This window comes from Aegilops tauschii, chromosome 4, assembly GCF_002575655.3.
Source record: "Aegilops tauschii subsp. strangulata cultivar AL8/78 chromosome 4, Aet v6.0, whole genome shotgun sequence".
Classification (NCBI taxonomy): Eukaryota; Viridiplantae; Streptophyta; class Magnoliopsida; order Poales; family Poaceae; genus Aegilops; species Aegilops tauschii.
This window is the reverse complement of record NC_053038.3, coordinates 36,642,734-36,666,153: the sequence shown is the minus strand read 5'-3', so window position 1 is coordinate 36,666,153 and position 23,420 is coordinate 36,642,734. Positions and strand designations below refer to the sequence as shown.

The window sequence follows — 23,420 nt, the reverse complement described above, 5'->3', positions numbered from 1 at the left end:
TAGAAGATGGGTCTGGCCCATTTAAATGCGCCTCTTCTGGATCAGACGTGACGGGCCAATGCGGGCCGCCAGGGGGACATGCGCTGCGCTATGCGTTTATTACGACGCCAAGAAACCACCATCCCCTCAAAAAACAAAAACGACGCCAAGAAACCAAAGACGGCCACGCGGCTGCATGCAGCACGACGCGACGCGAACGACGCAGCGCCCCCCACCACAACCGCGAGCGCACGGTTGCCTCCGCCCCGCCCTCCCCTCGCCGACAACCCCGCCAACCACCTCCCGCGCGCCGCCGTCGCCAAGGGGCACCGGCCGGCCGGCGACCCACCGCCGTCGCCGCCTCCTCCGCGCGATCGCTGACGACACCAAGGTGCGCTGCTGGATCCGGCAGAGGCCGGTTGCATGTGACGCGCGATCGATCCGTAAGTCTCCCTCGCGCGTGTCATCTCAATTCCCTCCTCGCTCCGGCCGTGCGCCGTGTTCGCTTGGCTCCGGCGATCGTGACCGACCGGCCTCTCGATTAGCCGCCGTATCCCTTGCATTGCATGCAGTTTGGGGAATTATTTATTGCAGTGTGTCATTTCGCATCTCAAAGGATCGCATTTGGTATTGATTGATCGGAAATCAAAATGCAATCCGCCAAGAACAGCAGAATTATTAAGATGCATGCTGTCGATTAATTCATCGAACGTGCAGAATTGATTGATTAATTATCCGATGGACTGAATGAAATCTTTGCGTGCGTGCGTGCGTGCGCAGTTCTTTCATGGGTAGATGGTCAGGAGATCCAAGAGCACAAGGTAGAGGAGGCAGGGGATGGAATTTTCCGCCCTTCTGACTTCGGCGGGCATAAACATCGCCTTGTGCATTCTCTATCTGTCCCTCTACTCCATCCTCCGCAAGCAGCCGCACAACTTCCGCGTCTACTTCGGCCGGCGGCTCGCCGAGGAGAAGTTCCGGGAGCAGGTGGACTACTTCTCCTTCGAGAGGCTCCTCCCCACCGCCGGCTGGCTCGTCAAGGCGTACTGGTGCACCGAGGACGAGATCCGACGCGTCGCCGGACTCGACTCCGTCGTCTTCCTACGCCTCTTCATCTTCAGGTCAAATTCCATCACCCTCTGATAACCACCATTGTTTGCTTCTTTCTGTGTTTGTTTTACTTACAATTACATGCTGCTTGCTTGCTTGCTTGTTGCGGACTGATGCAGCATACGCATCTTCTCCATAACTACCCTTATCTGTGTCTTTGGAGTGCTCCCTGTGAATTACAATGGCCAAGAAATGGCCCACACGCGGGTCCCAGCGGAGTCGCTCAATGTATTCACCATTGCAAATCTCAAGGAAGGATCAAGCAAGTAAGCTGCATCTTTATTTGTATATCTCGTTTAGTTACTGAATTCAAATAATCTGACTGACACGCGGCCTTTGTTTTCATGTACAGGCTTTGGGTGCATTGTACTGCTTTATATGTTATAACAATCTCAGCTTGTATTCTTCTTTTCCAAGTAAGACCTGTCCATGATGCTGTTCATGTTTGTTACCAAAAGATTCTTACCCAAAAAAGTTCAGAGCAACCATATGCTGCAGCTGATTACACATCTTCATGTTGCAGGAGTACAGGTATATCTCAAGAAAGAGATTAGCACACATCACTGGATCAACACCCAATCCGGGTCATTTTGCTGTCCTTGTTCGCTCGATTCCAAAGTCACACAACGAGCTTCTTGATGACACCATCAGGAATTTCTTTCTTAACTATCATGGATCTAGTTACCTGTCACATCAAATGATCTATCGAAAAGGAAAGTTGCAGAATTTTGTGGTAAGAATTCTGCTTTTCAAATATGATTAGTTGGAACTCAAATTATCTACCTATGCTCTATGAAATTTATTCTTGTGAAACTAGTCTACAGTTTTGATGTTCTCTACACTTCAAAATGATCGAATTTCTATGATGCATGTTCACACTTCTGAGTTAGTTCGATTCAATTTCGCTGCACTGGTAAAATGTGTATGCGCTACTTTTACACTTGTCGTTCAAATTCAGCTCGACACCGCAGAGGCCCTATATATGCATATATGGATATCTTGTACTGACTACTTGAGATCATTTCCTCAAACTCTGTTTTTGCAGGATAGTGCCGAGAGGGCTTACAGGAAATTTGTAAGAGTAAAACTTTCGGCATTTGACCAGAACATGCGGTCTAGCTTGAATAGATGTGGTCTCTGCGGAGTACAAGCTTCCTCGTTTGAGCTTTACCGCAACAAGTTCGTCGAGGCCAAGAAGTCAGACCTCACTGATCCAGAAGTAGTCGAAGCTCAAAAGGTCATCGTTGTCACTTGATCTAGTTAAAACTACTATTACTACATGTTTTAAGTTTTGACCAGCACATTGCATGATCTCATTCTTTTTTATCTGAGGCAGTAGCATGTTGTCAAACTACGATTTCTATGCATTCTTTCCTCATAAATAAATCTAGTCCTACTGCCGATCGAACAGGACTGCCCAGGTGCTATAGTGTTCTTCAAGACTCGCTACGCGGCGATTGTGGCTTCCCAAGTTCTTCAGTCTTCGAACCCTATGCTATGGGTGACAAACCTGGCGCCGGAGCCGCGCGACGTCTACTGGTCGAACCTCTGGATACCCTACAGGCAGATCTGGCTCCGGAAAATAGCGACGCTCGCGGCTAGTGTCTTCTTCATGTTTGTCTTCATCGTACCCGTCGCGTTTGTTCAAAGCATGATGCAGCTGGAACAGCTCAAGCAAATGTTCCCAAACCTGAGAGGCGCACTAAAGACGTAAGTAGTAGAATCTTAAACAATAATCATAGAGAGTTCACTTTGTTAACAGGTTTGCAAGGAGCTGACGACTGAGCTTGTTGCATCATGCTTCATGCCCTGAGCCTGAAAGAGAAAGAATCCCTTGTTCGTGCAGGTCATTCTGCGTGAGAGTCGTAACGGGATATCTCCCTAGCGTGGTCCTGCTGCTGTCCCTGTACACCGTTCCTCCCCTGATGATGCGCTTCTCGGCGATCGAGGGGTCGATTTCTCGCAGCGGCAGGAAGACGAGCGCGTGCACCAAGATTCTCATCTTCAACATCTGGAATGTCTTCTTTGTGAACGTGCTATCAGGGTCCGTGCTCAACCAGCTGAACGTGCTCACTAGACCCAAGGACATGCCGTCTATGCTAGCCGAGCTCGTGCCAAAGCAGGTAGGCTGACCTTAGTTCAAAACCGCGACACTTATTTTGGATCGGAGGGAGCACTAGGGATTAACTAACTGATGATGGGTTTGTTAACTGTGTGCTTTCTTTGGATGGGCATGGCAGGCAACGTTTTTCATGACCTACGTCCTCACATCAGGCTGGTTCAGTCTATGCTCGGAGATACTGCAGGTGTACAACCTGGTGTACAACTTCTTCAGGAAATTCATATGTTGTTACCAGGACGAGCCAGAATACGTCTACTCTTTCCCCTACCACACCGAAGTTCCCAAGGTCCTCATGTTCAACGTGCTCGGCTTCACGTTCTCGATCATGGCGCCTCTCATACTGCCTTTCTTGCTCGTCTACTTTTGCCTCGGCTACTTGGTGTACCGAAACCAGGTATATACAGCATATGTTGATAACTTGATTGATCATCCATGAAAGGATCGAACGGGCAATTTTCTTCTAATGCATGCATGCTTGCAGATTCTGAACGTGTACTACCCCAAGTACGAGATGGGAGGGAAGCTGTGGCCGATCATGCACAACACCATGGTGTTCTCCCTGGTGCTCACGCAGATCATCGCGCTGGGCGTCTTCACCATCAAGAAGGCGCCGATCTCCACGGGGTTCACCATCCTGCTCCTCATCGGCACCATCCTCTTCAACGAGTACTGCAGGCAGCGCTTCTCCCGCATCTTCAACTCCTTCTCCGCCCAGGTCTCATCATCATACATGCGCACATACATTCATTCATTCATGGCACTTCGTTTCCTCTTTGAAAGCAAAATGCAAAATTGTGAATGTTGGGCGTGTGTGCGCGTGCGCAGGACTTCATCGAGCTGGACAGAGAAGACGAGCAGTCCGGGAGGATGCGGGAGATCCACGAGCACCTGCTGGACGCCTACTGCCAGTCGCCCCCGGGCAGCGCCGACGAGATCCCGATGGAGATGATCATGGAGGACCCGGCGCAGGAGGCGTCCAACTCGAGCCAGGAGCTCTGCGACACGGTGCAGGAGGTGGCCGGCTCCATCATCCAGGAGCACATCGAGGAGCGGCACGGGAGCTCCAGCGGACGCCGCTGATGTTGTGCTGTTTTGGCTCTCTTTTATTTGTGCCTTGGCTAGCTACCGGCCGATCTGTGGCTTACGGTCGATGAATCTCGACCTTAATTATACGTGTATCTAGGGTGGGTTAGCCCAAGTAGACGACCACGATGATGATTAAGATGGAGCTAACTAACTGGCTTGTTCGATCCTATGTATGTTGTAGGTACAGGTTTGTTTTGGTTTCCGAGTTGCTAACTGTGCAGATTAATTAGGAACTAATGGCTTACGATTTCACCTTCTCATGTTAAACATAAAATGATGGTAACCTCGACCTGACACATTTGTAACGAGCTATTTCCACTTCAAGTAATCGCAAATATACGGATGAAACCGGTGTGGATTCGGTTTCGTACTGCTCAAACTATATCTTATTTTATATGGAAGAAAGAAAAAGAGACCCAGCAGCGAGACAGATAGCTGTTGGATGCGGATTTGGATACTGGTTTTGTCGGATTCGGACATGAGTAACAGCCTGAAGTCGGAAATGACATATTGCACCTTAACCGATGTATACAACTAAAGCTATGCTCAAAATGAGCAAGTAGTAATACTTGTACACATTCAGGATACATAAAACAGTGTAAGGTAGCAAAAAACCATAATAAAACATTGACAAGCACATGTGCCATCTTATAAAGGTAACACTCATGTGTCACAAGTTAATAATTAAAAATTTACCGATAAATTCGATAGTCGTATTTAAAAGTATTGGATATTCCGGCTAGAAAAATCAGATTGCTCATATCATCGGATGTTAATAATGTCATAGCATATATCGTATCCTAACCGGTCTAGGATTTCAAACATAATGTGTCTAGATGTCCAAATCTCTCGCACAATATATGCTATTAGATTCGGAAATGATTTCAGGCAGAAATTATCCTAACCACACGGCGGGTGCAAGTGGCATCCCACAACGTCCCCACGAAACTCATAAATTAGTCCATAATTTGTCATCACTTGCCTAAAACTGAAACAAGTAACACTATGGTATTGTCTGCCAGCCAGTTCCGCTTGCATCTCACCAAATAACACTTACGGTTACACATGGACATGCTTAAGAGGTCAGCTAGCTAAATTTGTTATAGTCTACATACACATCTGAAACACCGTATCACCAGGGAAGCTTCAGGCATACCTTAACATCGTGTCACCACAGAAGCTTCAGACATAGGCAGTCAAGGCGGTCGCGATAAGTCTAGGAACGAGTAGCATGCCGTTCTTTCTCACACAAACGGTAGAAGCAAAGCAACCCGGCCATGTTGCAGGTCGGCGTTTTAGCCAAGACCTCCGCCAGTGCACAACCACACGTCAGCAGGGAAATATTGCGTGGATTGTTCTACATAACTTTGAGATTTCTGGGACACCTGATGTGGGTGCGGATACCCGCTCGATTCCATTGCTAGGCCGAACGAGATTATTCAAGAACATGAAGAGAACACAGTTGCGCCAAAATGCGGATTAATAATTACAGTTCAACACAGTCCTCGCTGCCTTATCATCGCAACTACTGATGCCCAACTCTACCACAGATGAGACTTGATGATCCTTCTCCTCCTGATATGCACATTCATTCGTACACACAGCGAATGCGAAGAGACAACATACTGACAAAGGTCAGAGGGAAGTTGGTCGGCCTCGACTCTTCACCCCTCACCCGACGTATAGCCCAGTCGTCGCTTGTACTCCTTCTGCTGGTCTAGGCTCAGCAGGAAGTCGGTGAAAACATGCTCGTATCCAGGCATCTTACCATACCCTGCAACCAAAAAAGATTCGTCTGAGGAATTTCTAATACTTGTAAAAATGCCATAATGGTCCTATCCTCATTTTGCACCTACTAGCCAGATTGCGTTGATACAATGAGTTAGCTGACAGCCTGACATGGGAGGTAAACATCTCACTTCGCAGTGTACCCAAGACCGGTCATTTCTTGAGAATGCAACAAGGAACCATGTGACTTTTGGTTGACCAAAGTAAGATTCTGTTAATCCAGAGTGTTCTCCAAGAAGTAATAATGTTTATTTATTTTAACAAATCCATGTGCTATTCGAAACTCATAAGCAGAAGACAGCTCAACTAATATCAGATAAATTAGACACTCTTGAAACAAGTTTGATCACATACCAGGAAAATAGTTCATGTCTATAACATAAAACCGATCCCTTGTCCCATGCTCTCTGATCATATCTATGTTGAACAGTCTAAGACCCTGTCAATCAGGTATACAGGTGATATTAATCATATGGCATCAAATGAAGCAAAACTAACAAGTGCAAGAATCTCTGGTACCAGTCGGCGGCGCAGCTCTCTTGCCAATATCTCAAGCAGTGGCCTTGGAGGCAGTTCTGATGCAATATGTAAAAACATCAGTTCACAAATGTACATTCTGAAATCAACGTAGAACGGCAACATGCCAACAATTACTGTAAGACAAGAGAACCCAAGGCATGGAAGTTTACCAGCAACATGGGGGTCAAGATCTGCATCCTCCGCAGTGGCTGCAGCACAAGAGACCCTCGGAAACCGGAACACTCCGGCGTTATTTGACAGGTCACCCTCATCCACGTTAGGCAGTGAAAACCTACGCACTACCCTAATTGCATCCCCAACAATGTAGACCTTAAATAAGACGCCGCCTATAAATGAGAGAAACAAAAACAAAAGGTTAATACAGAACTGGAAAAATATTCTTAGGAACGACCAGATAAAATTCAAGTACAATACCATGGTTAACAAATTCCTGAAGAACCAACGGAGGCTCAAGCTTCGTCAAGGAAGCTGAGTCATAAGCAAGAGACAACTCATGAGACTTCGCCACCAGAGGCTTCGCCACTGCACATAGTATAAGTGGTTAACAGGCCATATTGGAAAGACAATTTGCCAGGAGATTCAAAACAGACCCCAATAATGCCAATGATTAAATACTCCAGTCAGGTAAACATTAACTCAGCCTAAATTTATGTTAAAACTTCATTTCAAACAACAATGTCAAACACTCGCCGTTACTTGGAGTAATTGCATTCTGGAGCAGGCATTGAGTAACTAATTTCAAGTTGCGCCATCTAAATAAGGTATATAACACCACTGAACTCGCTCTAGTTATGTGCTTTGAACCAGGTACGATCCAGGTTAAGAGAAAAAGTAGACAGTGGCGCAAGCAGTCAGGTGACACGTGGGGTTGACATACAGGAGGAGGTCCATGTCAAACATTCTCGGGATAAACAACCTATGCAGTCAGACCCTAGAAAGGGTCAAACTGCTGCTCCTTCTGTTCAGGCCGCAGGGTGGAGCCTAGAGACGTAGAGAGCTTTCACTCAATCATCGATGGGTCCAAAGGAAGGGCCCCGGAGGAAAGCTATGGCTCGAGGAATGCCCTCGTAAGCTTCTGCGTCTGTGTCAGTTTCTGTAGGGTTTTTTATTGGTTTTTTGTGTGGATTTGGGTGTGTTTGTAGGAGTGGTATCAAAATTAAAGAAGGCCCACTTATGTTATGTGCATGATGTGAACATACAGGGGGAACTCACTGACTGCTGACATAATATCTGGCAAGAAATGCAATTTACTCTTCAGACTGAAAGATGCCTTGCTTATATCTCATCCAGAACACAGAGCACTGATTCCGGCTCAAAAAAAAATAACAGGGAGCACTCCAATCGATTTACAGAAAATCCTACAGACACCTTAGTATGATCGAGCCATACAAAAAGCATAGCAATGTCTAACGTTAATAGACGTTCATTTTTATTGTCTATTATTAGGTTACATGGAGAAGACCTGATACAGTTAGTTTACCATGGATTGGATTTGTATCCTTCAAGCTATCTGCAACCTACTACCTATCCATCAAATGTACAGACTACAGAAGTAAATACTACAACTAACATGACAATCATATGAACCGATAAACCAGGCAAGAAATGGAGGAAAGGCTGGAAAATGAACACTTTGCTCTAGCATGTACAAAATTTTCACACTAGTCAAGAGGACAAAGCATGTCCATTCACCTGTGAGAGATGGCAATGGTGACCTGAATTTTGTTTCTATAGTACAGAGTGCTTTATGGTAGCTGAAAAGAAAAGGACTGCCTTTATAAGGCAGACTTACCTAATGGAAGCGATAGCCCAGCCCTCATAACCGCAGCTGGTATTGACAATGGGTCTGTGTTAACAAAAAGCTGCTTCGGAACACCAACTTTACCTGCAAAAATCAACTGCACATGGTGATCAAATCAGCCTTTGAGAAGGTTCCAAGAACCAACCCATTATATCCAAGCTACTGACAGTGGAGGGAATTTTCGATGGAAGCAGATAAAAGTTCACTGCCAATTTAAGTGTGTAAAGATAAAAGACAAAACAATCAAAAAGGATAACAAGCTTCAACAGTCATTGGTAAAGGGGTCAGCGTGACAAAAGATATGACAAGAGGATAAAGGGTTCACGTCGGCCAAGCTTCAAGAGTGGAACACATTGCCTAATACTACATTTAATAGCATATCATATACGCTTAACATACCCATATCATTACTTGAACTAGTATTTGCAACATGTTAATACGAGATTAATCCAAATATAACGAACTAAATTTTGTTCAACCAGAAAAGGCAAGTGAATTTCTGCATAGTCATAGTAAGGATGATGGGTTACTTCCAAACATGAATTAGAAGAAAATTCATAAAAAATACCATGACAATCCGCAAGGTCCAGTTTAGAAACTTCTTGAAGCATAGATTGGCGGTTCAGCAAATGTTCTATGGCACCTGGTGGGTCAAGAACAGTAACTTCTGGGTGTGTGTCTCTATATTCCTATCAAAATGATGCAAAACCATCAGCGGAAGTTTAAAATGATAAAAAGACAGAATGTGCATAATATTTAAATAACCATATTGAAAATGTCTTACAAAGATATTGAACATGTCTCGCAAAGAGAAGTTCAACAGTGGTTTTAACATATTGTATGCTACTGACCTCCAACCGTCGTTGCCACTCCTTTCCAGTCAACTGTAGAAAATACAATGTTATCATTTTGCCGTCAATGAATAAGAAAATACTTTTCGCAAAAAAAAAGGAAATCTCAGAGAACAGTACTAAAATTTTAACACTCCCTTGACATAAAATACATGGGTAGGAGTTAAATATACTCCGTATAGCTACCTTATGCAGAATAACATCAAAAGGGCCTTGATCTGACAGTGGAAGCTTTTGATCAATTGCAACAAATTGAATGCCTTTCTTCCTGCATTAATTTTGCAAGGATGAGAAGCAAATAATCTGGAAAATCTAACAAATAAGTAAGTCTGCAGCACCAGTTGCTCAACGGAAGCAATTGGCGGCTAGCCAACACTTCAACATATTAACCCAAGTTATAAATTTACAACTTAAAAGCACTTACCCTAAAATAATGCAAATATTTAAAGTCTCCAACCTCTTGTATGTTAATAAGTGCCCAGACAACAGAAATGGGCAGTAAATTGTCTTGAAATGAATGTTTACGGGTTATATTATATTGAATATTATATAAGATAGATGAACCTGGTTTGATGATAATTATACTAGAATGAATTTTTAGTCCACACTGAGCACTAGTGATGTGCTGATTTGCATGATAAAAGGTAATGCTCATGTTAAATCATGTGGATCCTTTAACTATTATCAGAATCTTATCATGCTGGACCTATACTATTTTCATATTCGGCAATCCACATCTCTGGTCCTAGTGATGTGAGGATGGCACAAGCTGCCAAGTAATAAACTGAGCATTTAACTGCACTTTGCAAACTGATGACATATTTTAGATCTCTAGTGTATTTAAGCCAACTTGGAACCCTGCAGTTGCTTACCATACACACTTGGTCACACCGGTCAATAACACGAACATTTTGTAATAAGGTTACACACAATTACTCGAATAATGTCAAAACAGAGCATTCCAGTGGCAGCTTCCTGGATTAGTTCAGGGATCTACTTAAGTTACGGCTTATTGAATAAATTAAGAAAGGGTCACTACTGGAAGCGAATATAATATTACCATAAGACAGGGAGTGCATCGATGTCACTATCCTATCCCAAAGAAAACAGCATCAATACAAAGACGTGCTTGAATAGACTAATTTCAGTCAGTGCACACAATGATTCTACAAAAATGAGACTCTGATTCTTTGATTGAACAAATAGGTGTCCTAAAATTATCTGAAATTGTTGGTAACTACTGAAACAGATGTCAAGAAAACCTCCATAATGCATAATAAACCAAAAATAAAAGCCTATAAAGCATACCGTGCAGGGTAAACAAAGCAAACCATATGCTAATGGATATCACGATCGGGAGTATCAATCAAGAAACCCTTTTCACCGCCTTTTGGACTATAACTTGATAAAAACGTTTTCCCACTTTTAATCCTATTTGGAGCTAAAGTATTCCCCTTCCTTTTGTGCTCAACAGCTTTGTGATCTCTTTAACTCAAACAAACAATTAGTGGGTGGGACAATGATATGCACTAGCCATTTCTCCCTAAGCAGATTAAAGAAGGGGGCCCCGTGTGTCCTGAATCTTCTCCAGTCAAGAACAGAGGTCAATGAACGAGGTGTTAATTAACACAATAACATTAACAAACCATATATATCATTCAGTAAGTTCTCCTCTTGCTTACGGAGTGTGACCAGAAGGATCATGAATTCCCGCTGATCTTCCAAATTGTGCAGAACCTGGGCAAGATTCTTTTTCCTGTTTCATCCAAAACTGACATGGACAAACAACAAGGGCCGTCGCACCAAGCGCTTTTCCCCCAATGCAGGACATGTTAATCATCTCCAAAACAATAATCGGCGCATTTCCAACCAGATTATCTCTCCGCACCTAGACAGACTTGAAACAAACGCGACCGGACAAATCTACAGGCGACGTCGTCGGTACCTGGCGAGCCCCCGGAGCTTGGGCTGGAGGAAGCTCTTGGCCTTCTTGGACGTGAGCGCGTACCCGACCACCAGCTCCCTCGCGCGCGCGGGGGCCGTCGCCGCGGCCGCCGCCACCTCCTCGGCCCCTACCGCCGCCGCCGCGTCCTCCGGCTCCGCGCCCCCTTCCGTCCCCACGCACCCGCCCGACACCATCGCTCCCGCGCCGGCGCCGAACCAATTGGCCGGCGGGATCGGAATGCAGCGGGCGCACTCGGGAACAAGCGGAGCGGAGGCGGAGACAGGTGTATGTGTGTGCGTGCGCGCGAGGGCGCCGTGTGGAGAGAGAGAGAAGGGGGGAGAGGAGGAAGAGAGAGAGAGAGAGGTGCGGATGGGGGGGCGTGTGCGTATTTTGTAGGTGGAGGACGGGAGCAACTTCGCCTTTGGGACATGGGAACAAAGTGTCGCCGGATTACGGTTTTGCCCCTGGCCTTTTCTAGTATTTATTTTCTTGGTCTTTCTCTCTGGATATTTTCTCAGTTTTTTCTTTTGATAAAATATTTTTCTCGGTTTCTTTATGCTTAAGGTTTCTCTTTACTTAGCTAGCCAACAAACATACAAGGGAAACGCCTTAACTTTTATTTTAGTTTTTTGCAGGGAAAGAATTCTTCGAAACGAAATGTATGGATAAAGCAGTGAAATAAAGATTTCAGATTGTGTATGTCTTACCATCCCTCTAGGGACTATGGCTCACGCATCCTGTCGCGCACGTAAGATAATTAGTGAACTTGCAATGCACGTTCACTTTAATAGCATGTCGAGGGGCGATACCTAGTCATCACCCACTGTGACGACTCTCCTTATTCGTTACACAGATGTTGCTTATGTTTGCCCATTCTCAAATCCGAGCTATGTTGTGTGTTGTGGTTTGGTTTGTCGTGACTTTGCATCGTCTGCATACATGTCGTGACACCCTCATTTCTCCACTCAAAGGATGTGGTACACCCTTCGGTCTCACTCCTCGGTGCAGCAAGGTCCTAGCTCGTGATATATGGTCGTCAAAGTGATGCTGCTTCGTACCTACTCCGCTTGACCTCTAGGTGATGCCTCCGCGTACACCACCGGCTGGATGGCTCGACCATGTGCTGTTGCTGGGTCTTGGGGGTTTACCAGGCATACAGTCCATAATCATATGCATCGGTGTAGAAGATTCTTCCACTCGCCCTTCTTATTTAGATTATTGGTTGTGGGCTTGTGGCCTGGTATGATTGAGGGGATATAAAGCATTAGAGCATGCCATTACAAAGAATATTTTTGTAATTAATGATTTTTCAAGATTAATTGAAATTAATGCAATTAATGATGTTTCCAAGAGCAATTGCAATTAAATGCATTAATGTTATTTCCAGTTTATTAGTGATGTGATGGGGGTACATCATTGGAGCGGCATGAGACGTTGGACAAAGGTGATTGGATGGTTGAGATCATTTGGATTCACCAAACTCGTGCTTTTATAAGTAGTAGTAGAAGTAGATAGTAGATTAGTATTTACATTACGACTTTTTCATGTGAGTGTAAAGGTCATCATCGCCTTCCTATAGTGAAGTTGGCTCGTCAAAGATGGAAATTCATGGAAACAAAGCAACCATTGGTTGGATGGTTTAGGAGGGCGATTATCTATAAGTTGCCATGGAGTAAAACCTAGGTTTGACACTTTCTGTCTCTCATTAAAGTGAATATTTTTTCTATGTGGGGTGATGCTTCCATCAATAACAAAATGTTTATGTTGACTTCATCAATCTTGAATCTCCACGACTCTAATCATCGGCAGTGGATGTGTGAATGTTTTTATGCGTTTACTCGGGTTTCTAGCGAAACTTGTCCCAAATGAAGCACGGCGCTGAATTACCTAGTGTTATGCACAGAATAAACTAATCATATTTTTTGTAGAAAAAAAAGTGAACGAATTGATTTGTGTGACGAGCATAAGCTATGATACTCCAGTTATTCAGTATGATAGCATAAATCAATATGGAACATATTAAACTTGGATTTAGCCATTTGTAATCATATAGGATTTTGTTTTCTCTTTTAGAAATTAATGACATGAATTTGAGCCTTTTGTCAGGTTGAATTATGTTTTTCACGAAACTAGAGCGGATTATTAGAACCTAGGCATGTATGATCCCTTATATGAAATTTGTCCATAAACAAATTATTTATGTTTCAAAAGATTATGGAAAAACACCATGCATGTAAAGAATGGACACAAGTATGCATGATTAGAACCTAGGCAAGTACTTAGGTTTCAGTAAAACTTATCCCGAAAGAAGCACAGTGTTGATTACCCGGTGTTATGCACAAAAGAAACTAAACATTGGGGGGGGGGGGGGGGGGGGGGGATAAAGCTGAATTGTGGAATGGCACAAATAATCATTTACTCCAATTATTGGTATGACGGCATAAATCGAGTTATTTTTCTCTCGACGGGACATATTCAACTTGTACTCCCCCTATCCATATTAATTGTCGTTGATTTAGTACATAGCATTGTGTTTGGATTTAGCTATATTTGTGATCTTGTGTGCTTTTGTTTTCATTTTCAGAAAATAATTATATGAGTTGCTTTTTTCCGTTTGAATTATGTTGTCCACTGAACTAGATCGGATTTGTAGAATCTAGGCATGTATGATCTCTATAGGGGAATTTCACTAAAAACACATTATTTATGTTTTTTAGAAAGTGTAAAAAAGCATGCATGTGGATAATGGATAGAAGTATGTGCATATAAAATTTGGAACTTAAAGCATGTTCATTTGCGCCCTGTGCAAAATTCACAAGATGGTCAAGAAACATTGCAAGCTACAAGTTACTACGAAAACAACCAACTCGTGTTTTTTTTGCGCAAGTCGTAAATTGTCATGCTTAGGTTTCAAACATAAGTCCACTTGCTTACATCTATTCTTTCTTTCTTTTTTCGAGAAACTTTCAATCTATTCATTTTCAATCATGATAATACAAAGAACAACACGGATAATAAAAATTACAACCATGTCCCTAAAACAACTAGCGACGACTATAAGCATTGGAGCGAGCCGAAGGCGCGCCGCCATCATCGTCCCTCCTTCACCGGAGCTGGGCAAACCTTGATGTAGTAGACAGTCGGGAAACAGTCGTGCTAAGGCCTCATAAGGACCAGCACACCAAAGCAGCAACCATTATCGATGAAGAAAGTCGTAGATTAGAAGGATCAAACCTGTAAACACTCAAACGAAGACGAAGAAAGACCGGATGGCGACCATAGGCGCACGGGAGCACGGGGCAGAGGCGTGGCGACCGCGAGCTTGCTGTGAGCTCAGGCGCAGCAGGATGGCGCTAAACAACAGCGGAATCGAGGGGGAAAGCGGGGGAACATGGAGAGGAGCTCATCGGGAGGGCACAGAACGACGGTTGGTGGCTTAGGAGCAGCAGAACGACGGCAATCGTTGGCACCGGTGAGAGACTAGTCACTTGTCCACATGTTTATTCTTTGCCAAGTCAGCCGGACAGGTGGGCCAGGCATGTCAGTTTTCCACTTAGTCGTGGCTGGCAGCTCGTTTAGTGCATTTTGTTATTCACTTGACACAGAAGCGATGGCCTTTTATGTTTTTTTGACAGTAACAATAGTCTTGGACTACCTTAGATACAAATATGATGGTTTTGAGGAATTAACTCGATCGGCAGCGACGGTAGGGGTACAAAACCCGGAGGACGGGGTCCAACTTGTGTGGAAGAGTTTCGACGAGCAAGCTGCCTGCCACGGGTTATCCTAGAAGCAATCGCCAGCGCTTCTTCTCTCGTGATTTCCTGGACGTCTCCTCCCCGAGTTCATGCAAATCCGTCCACACCCATCTCTCTAGACCAGGAGCATCACGCTAGCTAATCCATATCCATCCACTAATGAGAGTTGACCAGGGCCGCAACAAGATATGCGATCCCTGCAATTCCTCCCAAGTGGCTCGGCCACTCCCCTCTCGTATCCTGTGCTAATCCCTACCACCTCCAGCTGCTTCGGGCTGTCTCTGACGTGAGTGCCAGGCATCATGCATGGCTTGTAATGGAAGTGCTCCAGAGCTTCACGGTCTAGCAACATACCACCATCGAGATAAGAAGACCTACGCTAGTAAGCACACCTACAACCCGAAATTGGAAAATCCCGCCACTTATACGCCCGCAGGCACGTCCGAACGCCGGCCCCTCATCTTGTGCTGCACATCCACATATCTTAAATGCAAATTCTCAAACGTTAAAAAAAATATGGATTCTCAAATCCATACAATTTATGCACGTCAATCACACGATACAAATTGTTTGAATTCAACAGTTCGTAACAAAGCAAAGAAAATCATAGCTCAATAAACCGGACATGCCAAAATGAAATCCATGTCTGAACATAACAGATGCCTCGCTTACTTGCCGGATCAATAGCCGGACGCCACTCATGCCGCCTGCTCTGAGGCCATGCTTGCATCCTGCTTGCGTCCTGCTCTGCCTGCATCCTGACTGCCTGCTCCGCCTGCATCCGGACTGCATGCTCCGTCTGCATCCTTGCCGCATGCTCCATTGCTGCCGAAGCCATCCTCGCCGCCTCATACTCCCTACGCTCGTTGATCTTCTTTTTTCTTATCCGCACATCCAAGAGGGTTTCATTCGCCGACATGATCTTCGCATCCTCCGCGCCCCGTGCAAGTTGCAACCTCTCCTTCTCAAGCTCAATCTCTCCAAATGTCTTGGCTTTCTCGAATTCCCATTTGATCGGCGCCTCTTCCTTCTCCAACTCGATCTTGTCCCTCTCAATTTTCACCTTCTTCTCCGCCCTCTTCCGGTCCCAATCCATCCCCTTCTTTTCCGCATCCAACAAGAGCTTGTACCTCTCCTCTTTCTTGTTCTCCCTTATCGAAAAAGGCACGTCCATGTGGACGGCGTTTTTGTAGCCGCTGCGTCATGGGAGGCCCTTGCCTTCTCCCACTTATTTCCCTTGACTTGTCAGTTATCCTTTGGCATGGTGGCTCTTCCATTCTCGACGACAATATCGTCCTCTTCATCGTCCAACCCAATTAATTGGCGGGAGCTTGAGCCACCATTTCTCTTCTTGCCGGCTTTGAGATCTGCCACAAGTTGTGTCCACTTTGGCACTCCATTGAATATGATCCAACAATGGCTAAAAGCAAACGGCTTCTTCTCCGTCTCGCGATACAAAGTGGCCGCCACCGCCATCTAGCAAACAACATATGTATGAGCATAAGAATACAAACACAAGAAGCATATGCAAATGATGACAAGATGGAACAATTGAGCTTACATGAGTTGCCACTCTCATCCTACTTTGAGGGCGTTTGGTCACTTGTGGGTAGTAGCCGACATACTTGTTTACTTCTCCTTGAATGATCCCTCGTCAATGTTGGAGAGATGCCACATTGCGGTAGTGGTCACGATAGGATGTGGCTCCACATATTCCTTTTGTCCGTGCCCTTTGCTTGATGCCACATCTTGGATCCATTGTTGTGGCCAACCAAGCTTTAACCAACAAGATGTCCTCACAAATTGAGAATACTGGACCTCTTGCCTTCGTCGTATTCCCCTTCTTCTTCCTGCTTAGATTGGGATCGGATGTTGTCCCAACTTCAAATGCGGTGCCCCCAATTCGTACTCCAATGGGTCGGACCTTCATGTCATCGATCATGTTCCACATGAATGCCTCCTAGATGATCATGGTTTGCAAGCATCCATCATGTCCGAAAGACTAGCGGTCTATGCAAAACATTGAACATGCCATATACAACTTTGATCAGACAGGAGCTACAAAGACATACCGACTCTTGTTGTGTCATTACGTTTAACACCTCGTGGGCAGCCCGAGCGCCGCCGGTGCATGTGCTCATTTGTGCCCCGAACGAGCTGCAGCGAGTGACATACATCCACCGCCGACATCTGCGTGGGTGGAAAGCTCTCCTGATTGACCCAATCGGCCGTTGGATCCTCCTTTGTCCCAACGTGGTCCGACGCCGTAATCCGCGTCGGCGGGCAGATAGATGGGGTGTGGGGTTCCGAGCGCAGCGGGGGGGGGAGGGGGACAGCTGCTCGTCCATGTCTGCACCTCCCTGTGACGCCTCCGCCGCTTCTCTCTCTCGCTGTCGGCGTTACCGCATCTCTCGGGCGACGTTCTCCGCCTTGCACGACGGAACCGAGGAAGGGATGGCGACGGACGAGGCGGACGCAGTCTCCATCTCCATCGCGGCGGTCAGGGACAGGTTGAACGACATCTAAGGTGGCGGATTGGGACCGATGGTGAGGATAGGGAGCAAGGGTGGCGGACGCGAGGGCTTGGGCGCGGGAAAGGTAGGAGGGCGACGAGAGGAGGAGGAAGGATTTGGTGGATTTGGTGCAAATTGTGGTGGGGTAGGGATGTCGGGTCCGACGTGGCGGACGCGCTCGAGCGCGCCCGGACGCCCTCATATCCGCCCCATATTTGTGCTAGATATGAGGGGTGCCGGCCAGCCTAGTCGTTTGAGGGCCATTTAAGGAGCCCGTCCAGGTCAGATTTTTGTGACCGGTCATTGACCGGGTTGTTCGCCCGGGTGTTTGAGACGGGTTTTGTCGTGGAATTGTCACGGCAGATGTCCTTAGTGTCAGGACTTAGTCGCGAGGTCAACGCATCTATGTGGTAGCTTGAGAGGGGTTGAGCGGAATCGAGAGACGCAACACAAGACAAGGATTTAGACAGCTTCGGGCCCCGGGAAACATCATCCGGTAACAACCCTACATGCTGTTTGAGGCTAGGTCTCATTATGATCACGGGAGAGTCGCCGGGAACCGGCTCTCGGTGTCTAGCCCTAGAGATTGTTTCTTGTTACTTGTTCCCCTTGAGGTGCCCTGCCCCTCCTTATATAAGTTAGAGGGGCGGGTTATATGCGGAGTCCTAGTAGGATTAGGACTAGTCTATCTTTCTTTATAAGTTGAATACAAGTCCGGGTCTTGCTTCTTTGTAAAGGAAATAATCCTCACACCTTTCATCTTAAGCCGGCCCACCGGAGTATAAGCCAGCCTGCTGGGCCTTGGGCCGTGGCGTCCGTCTGATCCGCCCGCCGGGTCTCCAGTGAGTCGTCTGGTCCATGAGCTGTTTGACCAATGAGCCGCCAGACCCATGAGTCCGGCCGGGTCATCGGTGAAATGCCAAGTCCGGCCGGGTCATACTTCCGGCCGGGTCATACCGCGGGGTATATCCCCGACAGGTTTGAGGCGTCCGGTTGTAGATGCTCTAAGATGAGTTGTTTTTACCAGGAGATATCAATCAAAGGATTTTAAATGATTATGTGCCCACATTCTTCTCCCAAGCATCTGGTGGCAAGTTGCAGCAGTTTTAGTCCCGGTAACGAAAGGGTCTGCTGCAGAAACGTGAGGGTGACTGCACAAAATGACAGGGATTTTTAAAGTCACGTGGACCTGCTGGATGTTATCGCAAGTTATCTCAAAGAATGAGACAGCAGCAGCCGTAGAGCAGGAGCAGCACCATGTGTTTCACAAAATCAGAGAGAAATTCTGGGTCCACAACATTCAACCATCCAGATCTTCAGATGCGATTTGCATCAACAATGAGGCAAACCGACCGTCCAGACTTCAAGAACGGAAAACAGTCCAGAAAATAAAGGAAGAATTCATGGTGGAAAGGGTAGTGTCTGAGACTGTAAACCTGTTTTTTTTCTGTTCTTTTACTGAACAAGAACAAGAAGGTTTAGTTCTCTGCTACTACCCCCTAAAGAAATATAACATCGTTTAGATCAGTGCTCTTAAAGATTACTGATCTAAATGCTCTTATATTTCTTTAGGGGGGAGTAGTACCTCATATTCAAAAATATGGCCGCGGGGTCCGCAGTAGGTAAACCTGTGCGATCTAGACAAAGGTGGAACTGCTGCACCAACTCATGATGTTCATCAGATGGCATCATCGCGTTGCCAGCATGCCCCTGGGAGCAGGGAGGGGAGGGGGGCTGGGCTGGGACCGGAAGAAGGGCAGCGAGTGGCACAACAAATATCTCAGCGCACAGGGAGATTTGACCTCGCCACGCCCACAGGATACCTATCTCCATCCCGTTCATCTTTTTGTGAAGTGGGCTGTCAACAAGATTACAAGAAGCATGCATATCCACTCTCTCAAAGTTAGGTCATATTCTTGTGGATAGGAAGGGGATCAATCAGGAGCACGAAACTGAGGCAAAACAAACATGTTTCTTGCTTAAACTATGTCGAGCCACACACACTGATTAGTGATTACTAAAGAACTGTACCCTACTCTCTAAAGAACCTACTCTCTAAGCTATAGCTGGAACCAACCGTGGGAGTACAATACTCCTACTAGCCTCGGTTGAGCTCTCATAGAACAGAAACAGTAGTGTGCTGCGTGCGACACACTGATCGCTGTGAACCTTCAGAAGAGGCTGCCTGCAGGGATATTGGTCGATGGCTCATGGCCGAAAGATGACAAGTATTTATCGACAAGCTTGCGCAATTATGCCAAGTGATGGAAGATTAGGGCATCGCAAAACCACGTCGTGGCATCTTGATATTTCTCTGAACTGTCGGGATCTCGAGAAATGCACGGGCGTGAAAGAAGAGTGGAAGGTCAGTCTCAGTCTCAGTACTTGAAAGCACAGCAAGCACCAAGCAACTAGGGGAAACGGCACATGTTTTCCGCTACCACTTTCCTCCGATGCACAGATCCGCATAGTACGAGCACAAGAGAGAGAAAGGCACAGGTCCGCATAGCACAAGAGAGAAAGCATATGCATCACCATATGTATCAGACAAAGAAGATTTCGACCGACAGCTAAAGCAACAGGCACTAGACGTTGGAGATGGGACGATGACTGTTTTGGTTCTACGCATAAAAGGATACAAAGACCAGATGCAGGGACTACAGACGGCTATGCAGGCGTAGCACTTGACTGGAAGCTACAACAGTTACAGGCGTAGCACAGACGCATTTCAAGGACACCACTGATCGCTATGACCCTTGCAGCATAGATCAGGGAGGCACAACGAAGAAACAATATAAAGGAGGGGATCATCCAGGCGACGACACCAACCAAATCACCCCAAGGAACAATACAGATACTGAAACAGGGAAATGGTGTAGGCAAACCAGATAACATGCATATTGACCAAGGTGCGAAGCAGGTTCAAACATACCACAGGTTGTAAACCAAACACCACACAGCAAACATTCAAACAGACAGACAGCAGATAAAGCCACTCGGGCAGATCACACGAAGGAACGCTTGGCGTACATCAGGTCGTTGAACTCAGCAGCTCTAGTACTCATCACCCTCATCACCATCCTCACCCTCGTCGAACTCAGCGCCAACTTCTTCATAGTCCTTCTCCAGGGCAGCGAGATCCTCACGGGCCTCAGAGAACTCTCCCTCCTCCATGCCCTCACCCACGTACCAGTGGACAAAGGCACGCTTGGCGTACATGAGGTCGAACTTGTGGTCAATGCGGGAGAAGACCTCGACAACGCTGGTGGAGTTGGAGATCATGCAGACAGCCCTCTGGACCTTGGCAAGGTCACCGCCTGGGACGACGCTGGGTGGCTGGTAGTTGATACCACACTTGAAACCAGTGGGGCACCAGTCCACAAACTGGATGGTGCGCTTCGTCTTGATGGTGGCCACAGCGGCGTTGACATCCTTGGGCACAACATCACCACGGTACATGAGACAGCAGGCCATGTACTTGCCGTGGCGGGGGTCACACTTGGCCATCATGGAGGATGGCTCGAAGGCGCTGTTGGTGATCTCAGCGACAGAGAGCTGCTCATGGTAAGCCTTCTCAGCTGAGATGACTGGGGCGTAGGAGGAAAGCATGAAGTGGATCCTTGGGTAGGGCACCAGGTTGGTCTGGAATTCGTTCACATCAACATTCAGAGCACCATCAAACCTCAGGGAAGCAGTCAGGGATGAGATGACCTGCAGATTAGTTGTTCAACAATGTATTAGATCCCAATATAACATGATATAGACAGTGCAACAACATATATCATACATCAAACAGAAAACATGTACTGAGCGGAAACAGGGCTATACCTGAGAAACGAGCCTGTTGAGGTTGGTGTATGTTGGGCGCTCAATGTCAAGGGAGCGGCGGCAGATGTCATAGATGGCCTCATTGTCAAGAAGGACAGCCACATCAGTGTGCTCAAGGAGAGAGTGGGTGGACAGGACACTGTTGTATGGCTCAACAACAGAGGTGGAGACCTGAGGAGATGGGTACACTGTGAACCCAAGCTTGGACTTCTTTCCATAGTCAACAGAGAGACGCTCAAGGAGGAGAGAACCAAGGCCAGAGCCAGTTCCACCTCCAACAGCGTTGAAGACAAGGAATCCCTGGAGACCAGTGCAGTTGTCTGCAAGCTTCCTGATACGGTCAAGGCATAGGTCAACAATCTCCTTGCCAACTGCACAAGTGGCAGCAAAATATGATCAGCAACAGTGATAATTGGCATCATTACACACAAAGTGCAGTACACATGAAGAGCACGTCACTTACTGGTGTAGTGACCACGGGCAAAGTTGTTGGCTGCATCCTCCTTGCCACTGATAAGCTGCTCAGGGTGGAAGAGCTGGCGATAGGTGCCAGTCCTCACCTCATCAATCACAGTGGGCTCAAGATCAACAAAGACAGCACGGGGAACATGCTTCCCAGCACCAGTCTCACTGAAGAAGGTGTTGAAAGCATCATCACCTCCCCCAACGGTCTTGTCACCAGGCATCTGTCCATCAGGCTGCACCAGGGGGATTAGACAGTGTTAAAGGTGTGAAGCTAAATATACTAAATTTTGTAGCAACAGAACTGGAAAGATTCACAAAACAGTTTGCATTGCAGATCAATTCATAGCAACATCAGTATTGTAACTAATTAGAGATGCATTTCCATATGAGCATACAATGTACGTTTCAGAACCACCAGCAAGGATATATCACGACATGCATGAACAGATATCACCGTATCTAGCAGATTTCGAACATATCTAAGTGGTACAGGACAGAAAATTCCAAACAAACGAGTGTGTGCCAATCAGTGATGCTTGCAACATAATAATAATGGATCTACATCATGTGAGCATCGAATGCAACAAGTAACAGATTGAACAGGTTATGCCCTTCTACAGTATCTACATTCTTATCTAACTATTTCAGAACGATGAGTTCAATTTAGAGAACACTGATCAGATCTACCACATGAACAAACAGCACAACCCGAAGCCGGTGGCAATCACATACAGAATTGCAGCCGCTCCGGGATCCAGTGAACTGCAGCACTATGCAAGCAAATCTACACCTTAAAATTCAAATTCGAACCATCTGGGATCCAGTGAACTGCAGCGCTATACAAGCAAACCTACGGCTTAAAATTCAAATTCGAACCAATTGCGATCTTCAAAACAACAGATAGGCACAAAGAAGCAACAGCATGCACCCTACATTCCGCCAGATCTAGAATTCCCCTTCCAGCAAACGCAGATCACACCAGTCGAAGTCAGATACACTCCCAAATCGGACCGAGCACGCCCAGCAACCACTAGAACCCCCAGATCTAGCGCGGATCTAAGGCGAAGCGTGGCAGATCAAGCGGGGGAAGCGAGCGGATCCGTACCTGAATGCCATGCTCGAGGCAGTAGAGCTCCCAGCACGCGTTCCCGACCTGGATGCCGGCCTGGCCGATGTGGATCGAGATGCACTCCCTCATGGCTGCGGGTCGGAGCGGCGGAGGCGCGCGCTGCGCTACGCTGGTGGGGAGATTGCGGGGAGGAGGGGAGGGAGGCCAAAGCTCGGAAGCGCGAGAGAGAGGCGAGTACGAAGACGCCGGTCTCTGCGATGCTCTGCTTAGGGTTTCCGCTGCCCACACTCGGCTACTTATATAGCGCCGCACAGGCTGGACTGGATGGAGTGCGGGCGAAGGGATGGGTGGGCGTTTTTGCATCCGCGCCCTCCCGATTTACTCGGTGCCTGGCAACGGTCGGGTGGTTGGGTTGGATCGGCCTGTCATGTACCGTTCCGGAAATATGTGAAATCTGAGGGGGCTTGGTGGAATTATTTGCGCCGAGAGCACGCTTTTTGTTAGCACTTGGCCGGAGAGATTGATTACCCACCCGCTGCGCTACTGACGTGTGGGTCCAGGGTTT

At 46.6% G+C, this 23,420-nt stretch overlaps 3 protein-coding genes across 4 annotated transcripts; 1 reads left to right on the top strand and 2 right to left on the bottom strand.

Moving 5' to 3' along the window:
* The first annotated feature begins 816 nt into the window (after positions 1 to 816).
* LOC109732801 (CSC1-like protein RXW8) lies at positions 817 to 4,609 on the top strand. The gene is made up of 10 exons (XM_020291994.3): positions 817 to 1,100; positions 1,209 to 1,355; positions 1,442 to 1,505; positions 1,613 to 1,822; positions 2,135 to 2,326; positions 2,501 to 2,799; positions 2,936 to 3,212; positions 3,330 to 3,605; positions 3,693 to 3,926; positions 4,037 to 4,609. Exons 1-10 carry the CDS (start codon positions 817 to 819, stop codon positions 4,289 to 4,291), a joined length of 2,238 nt encoding a protein of 745 aa, XP_020147583.1. The 3' UTR covers positions 4,292 to 4,609.
* A 1,079-nt stretch (positions 4,610 to 5,688) lies between these two features.
* On the bottom strand, positions 5,689 to 11,586 carry LOC109732807 (inositol-tetrakisphosphate 1-kinase 3). Of its 2 annotated transcripts, none has more exons than XM_020292003.3 (10): positions 11,223 to 11,586; positions 9,464 to 9,545; positions 9,278 to 9,310; positions 8,995 to 9,115; positions 8,418 to 8,510; positions 7,040 to 7,147; positions 6,775 to 6,951; positions 6,605 to 6,660; positions 6,440 to 6,524; positions 5,689 to 6,071 (listed from the first exon to the last, which is right to left on the bottom strand). In XM_020292003.3, exons 1-10 carry the CDS (start codon positions 11,414 to 11,416, stop codon positions 5,962 to 5,964), a joined length of 1,059 nt encoding a protein of 352 aa, XP_020147592.1. In that variant the 5' UTR covers positions 11,417 to 11,586; the 3' UTR covers positions 5,689 to 5,961. The 2 variants fall into 2 exon arrangements, with proteins under 2 accessions (XP_020147592.1, XP_020147593.1); XM_020292004.4 differs by having other exon boundaries at positions 9,211 to 9,310; positions 11,223 to 11,585.
* An 8,783-nt stretch (positions 11,587 to 20,369) lies between these two features.
* Positions 20,370 to 23,159, bottom strand: LOC109732808 (tubulin alpha-3 chain). The gene is made up of 4 exons (XM_020292005.3): positions 22,892 to 23,159; positions 21,785 to 22,019; positions 21,322 to 21,692; positions 20,370 to 21,204 (listed from the first exon to the last, which is right to left on the bottom strand). Exons 1-4 carry the CDS (start codon positions 22,982 to 22,984, stop codon positions 20,548 to 20,550), a joined length of 1,356 nt encoding a protein of 451 aa, XP_020147594.3. The 5' UTR covers positions 22,985 to 23,159; the 3' UTR covers positions 20,370 to 20,547.
* Positions 23,160 to 23,420: the final 261 nt, after the last annotated feature.

Excerpts from the sequence above, each read along its gene's own strand:
- LOC109732801 (XM_020291994.3), top strand. The coding sequence starts at position 817 with ATGGAATTTTCCGCCCTTCTGACTTCGGCGGGCATAAACATCGCCTTG. Across the intron at positions 2,327-2,500 it reads AAGTAGTCGAAGCTCAAAAG|GACTGCCCAGGTGCTATAGT; the intron begins GTCATCGTTGTC and ends CCGATCGAACAG. Across the intron at positions 2,800-2,935 it reads CTGAGAGGCGCACTAAAGAC|GTCATTCTGCGTGAGAGTCG; the intron begins GTAAGTAGTAGA and ends TTGTTCGTGCAG.
- LOC109732807 (XM_020292003.3), bottom strand. The coding sequence starts at position 11,416 with ATGGTGTCGGGCGGGTGCGTGGGGACGGAAGGGGGCGCGGAGCCGGAG. Across the intron at positions 8,511-8,994 it reads GGACCTTGCGGATTGTCATG|GTAAAGTTGGTGTTCCGAAG; the intron begins GTATTTTTTATG and ends TGATTTTTGCAG. Across the intron at positions 6,661-6,774 it reads TCTTGACCCCCATGTTGCTG|AACTGCCTCCAAGGCCACTG; the intron begins GTAAACTTCCAT and ends ATATTGCATCAG.
- LOC109732808 (XM_020292005.3), bottom strand. The coding sequence starts at position 22,984 with ATGAGGGAGTGCATCTCGATCCACATCGGCCAGGCCGGCATCCAGGTC. Across the intron at positions 21,693-21,784 it reads TGCCCGTGGTCACTACACCA|TTGGCAAGGAGATTGTTGAC; the intron begins GTAAGTGACGTG and ends CCACTTGTGCAG. Across the intron at positions 21,205-21,321 it reads TCAACAGGCTCGTTTCTCAG|GTCATCTCATCCCTGACTGC; the intron begins GTATAGCCCTGT and ends ACTAATCTGCAG.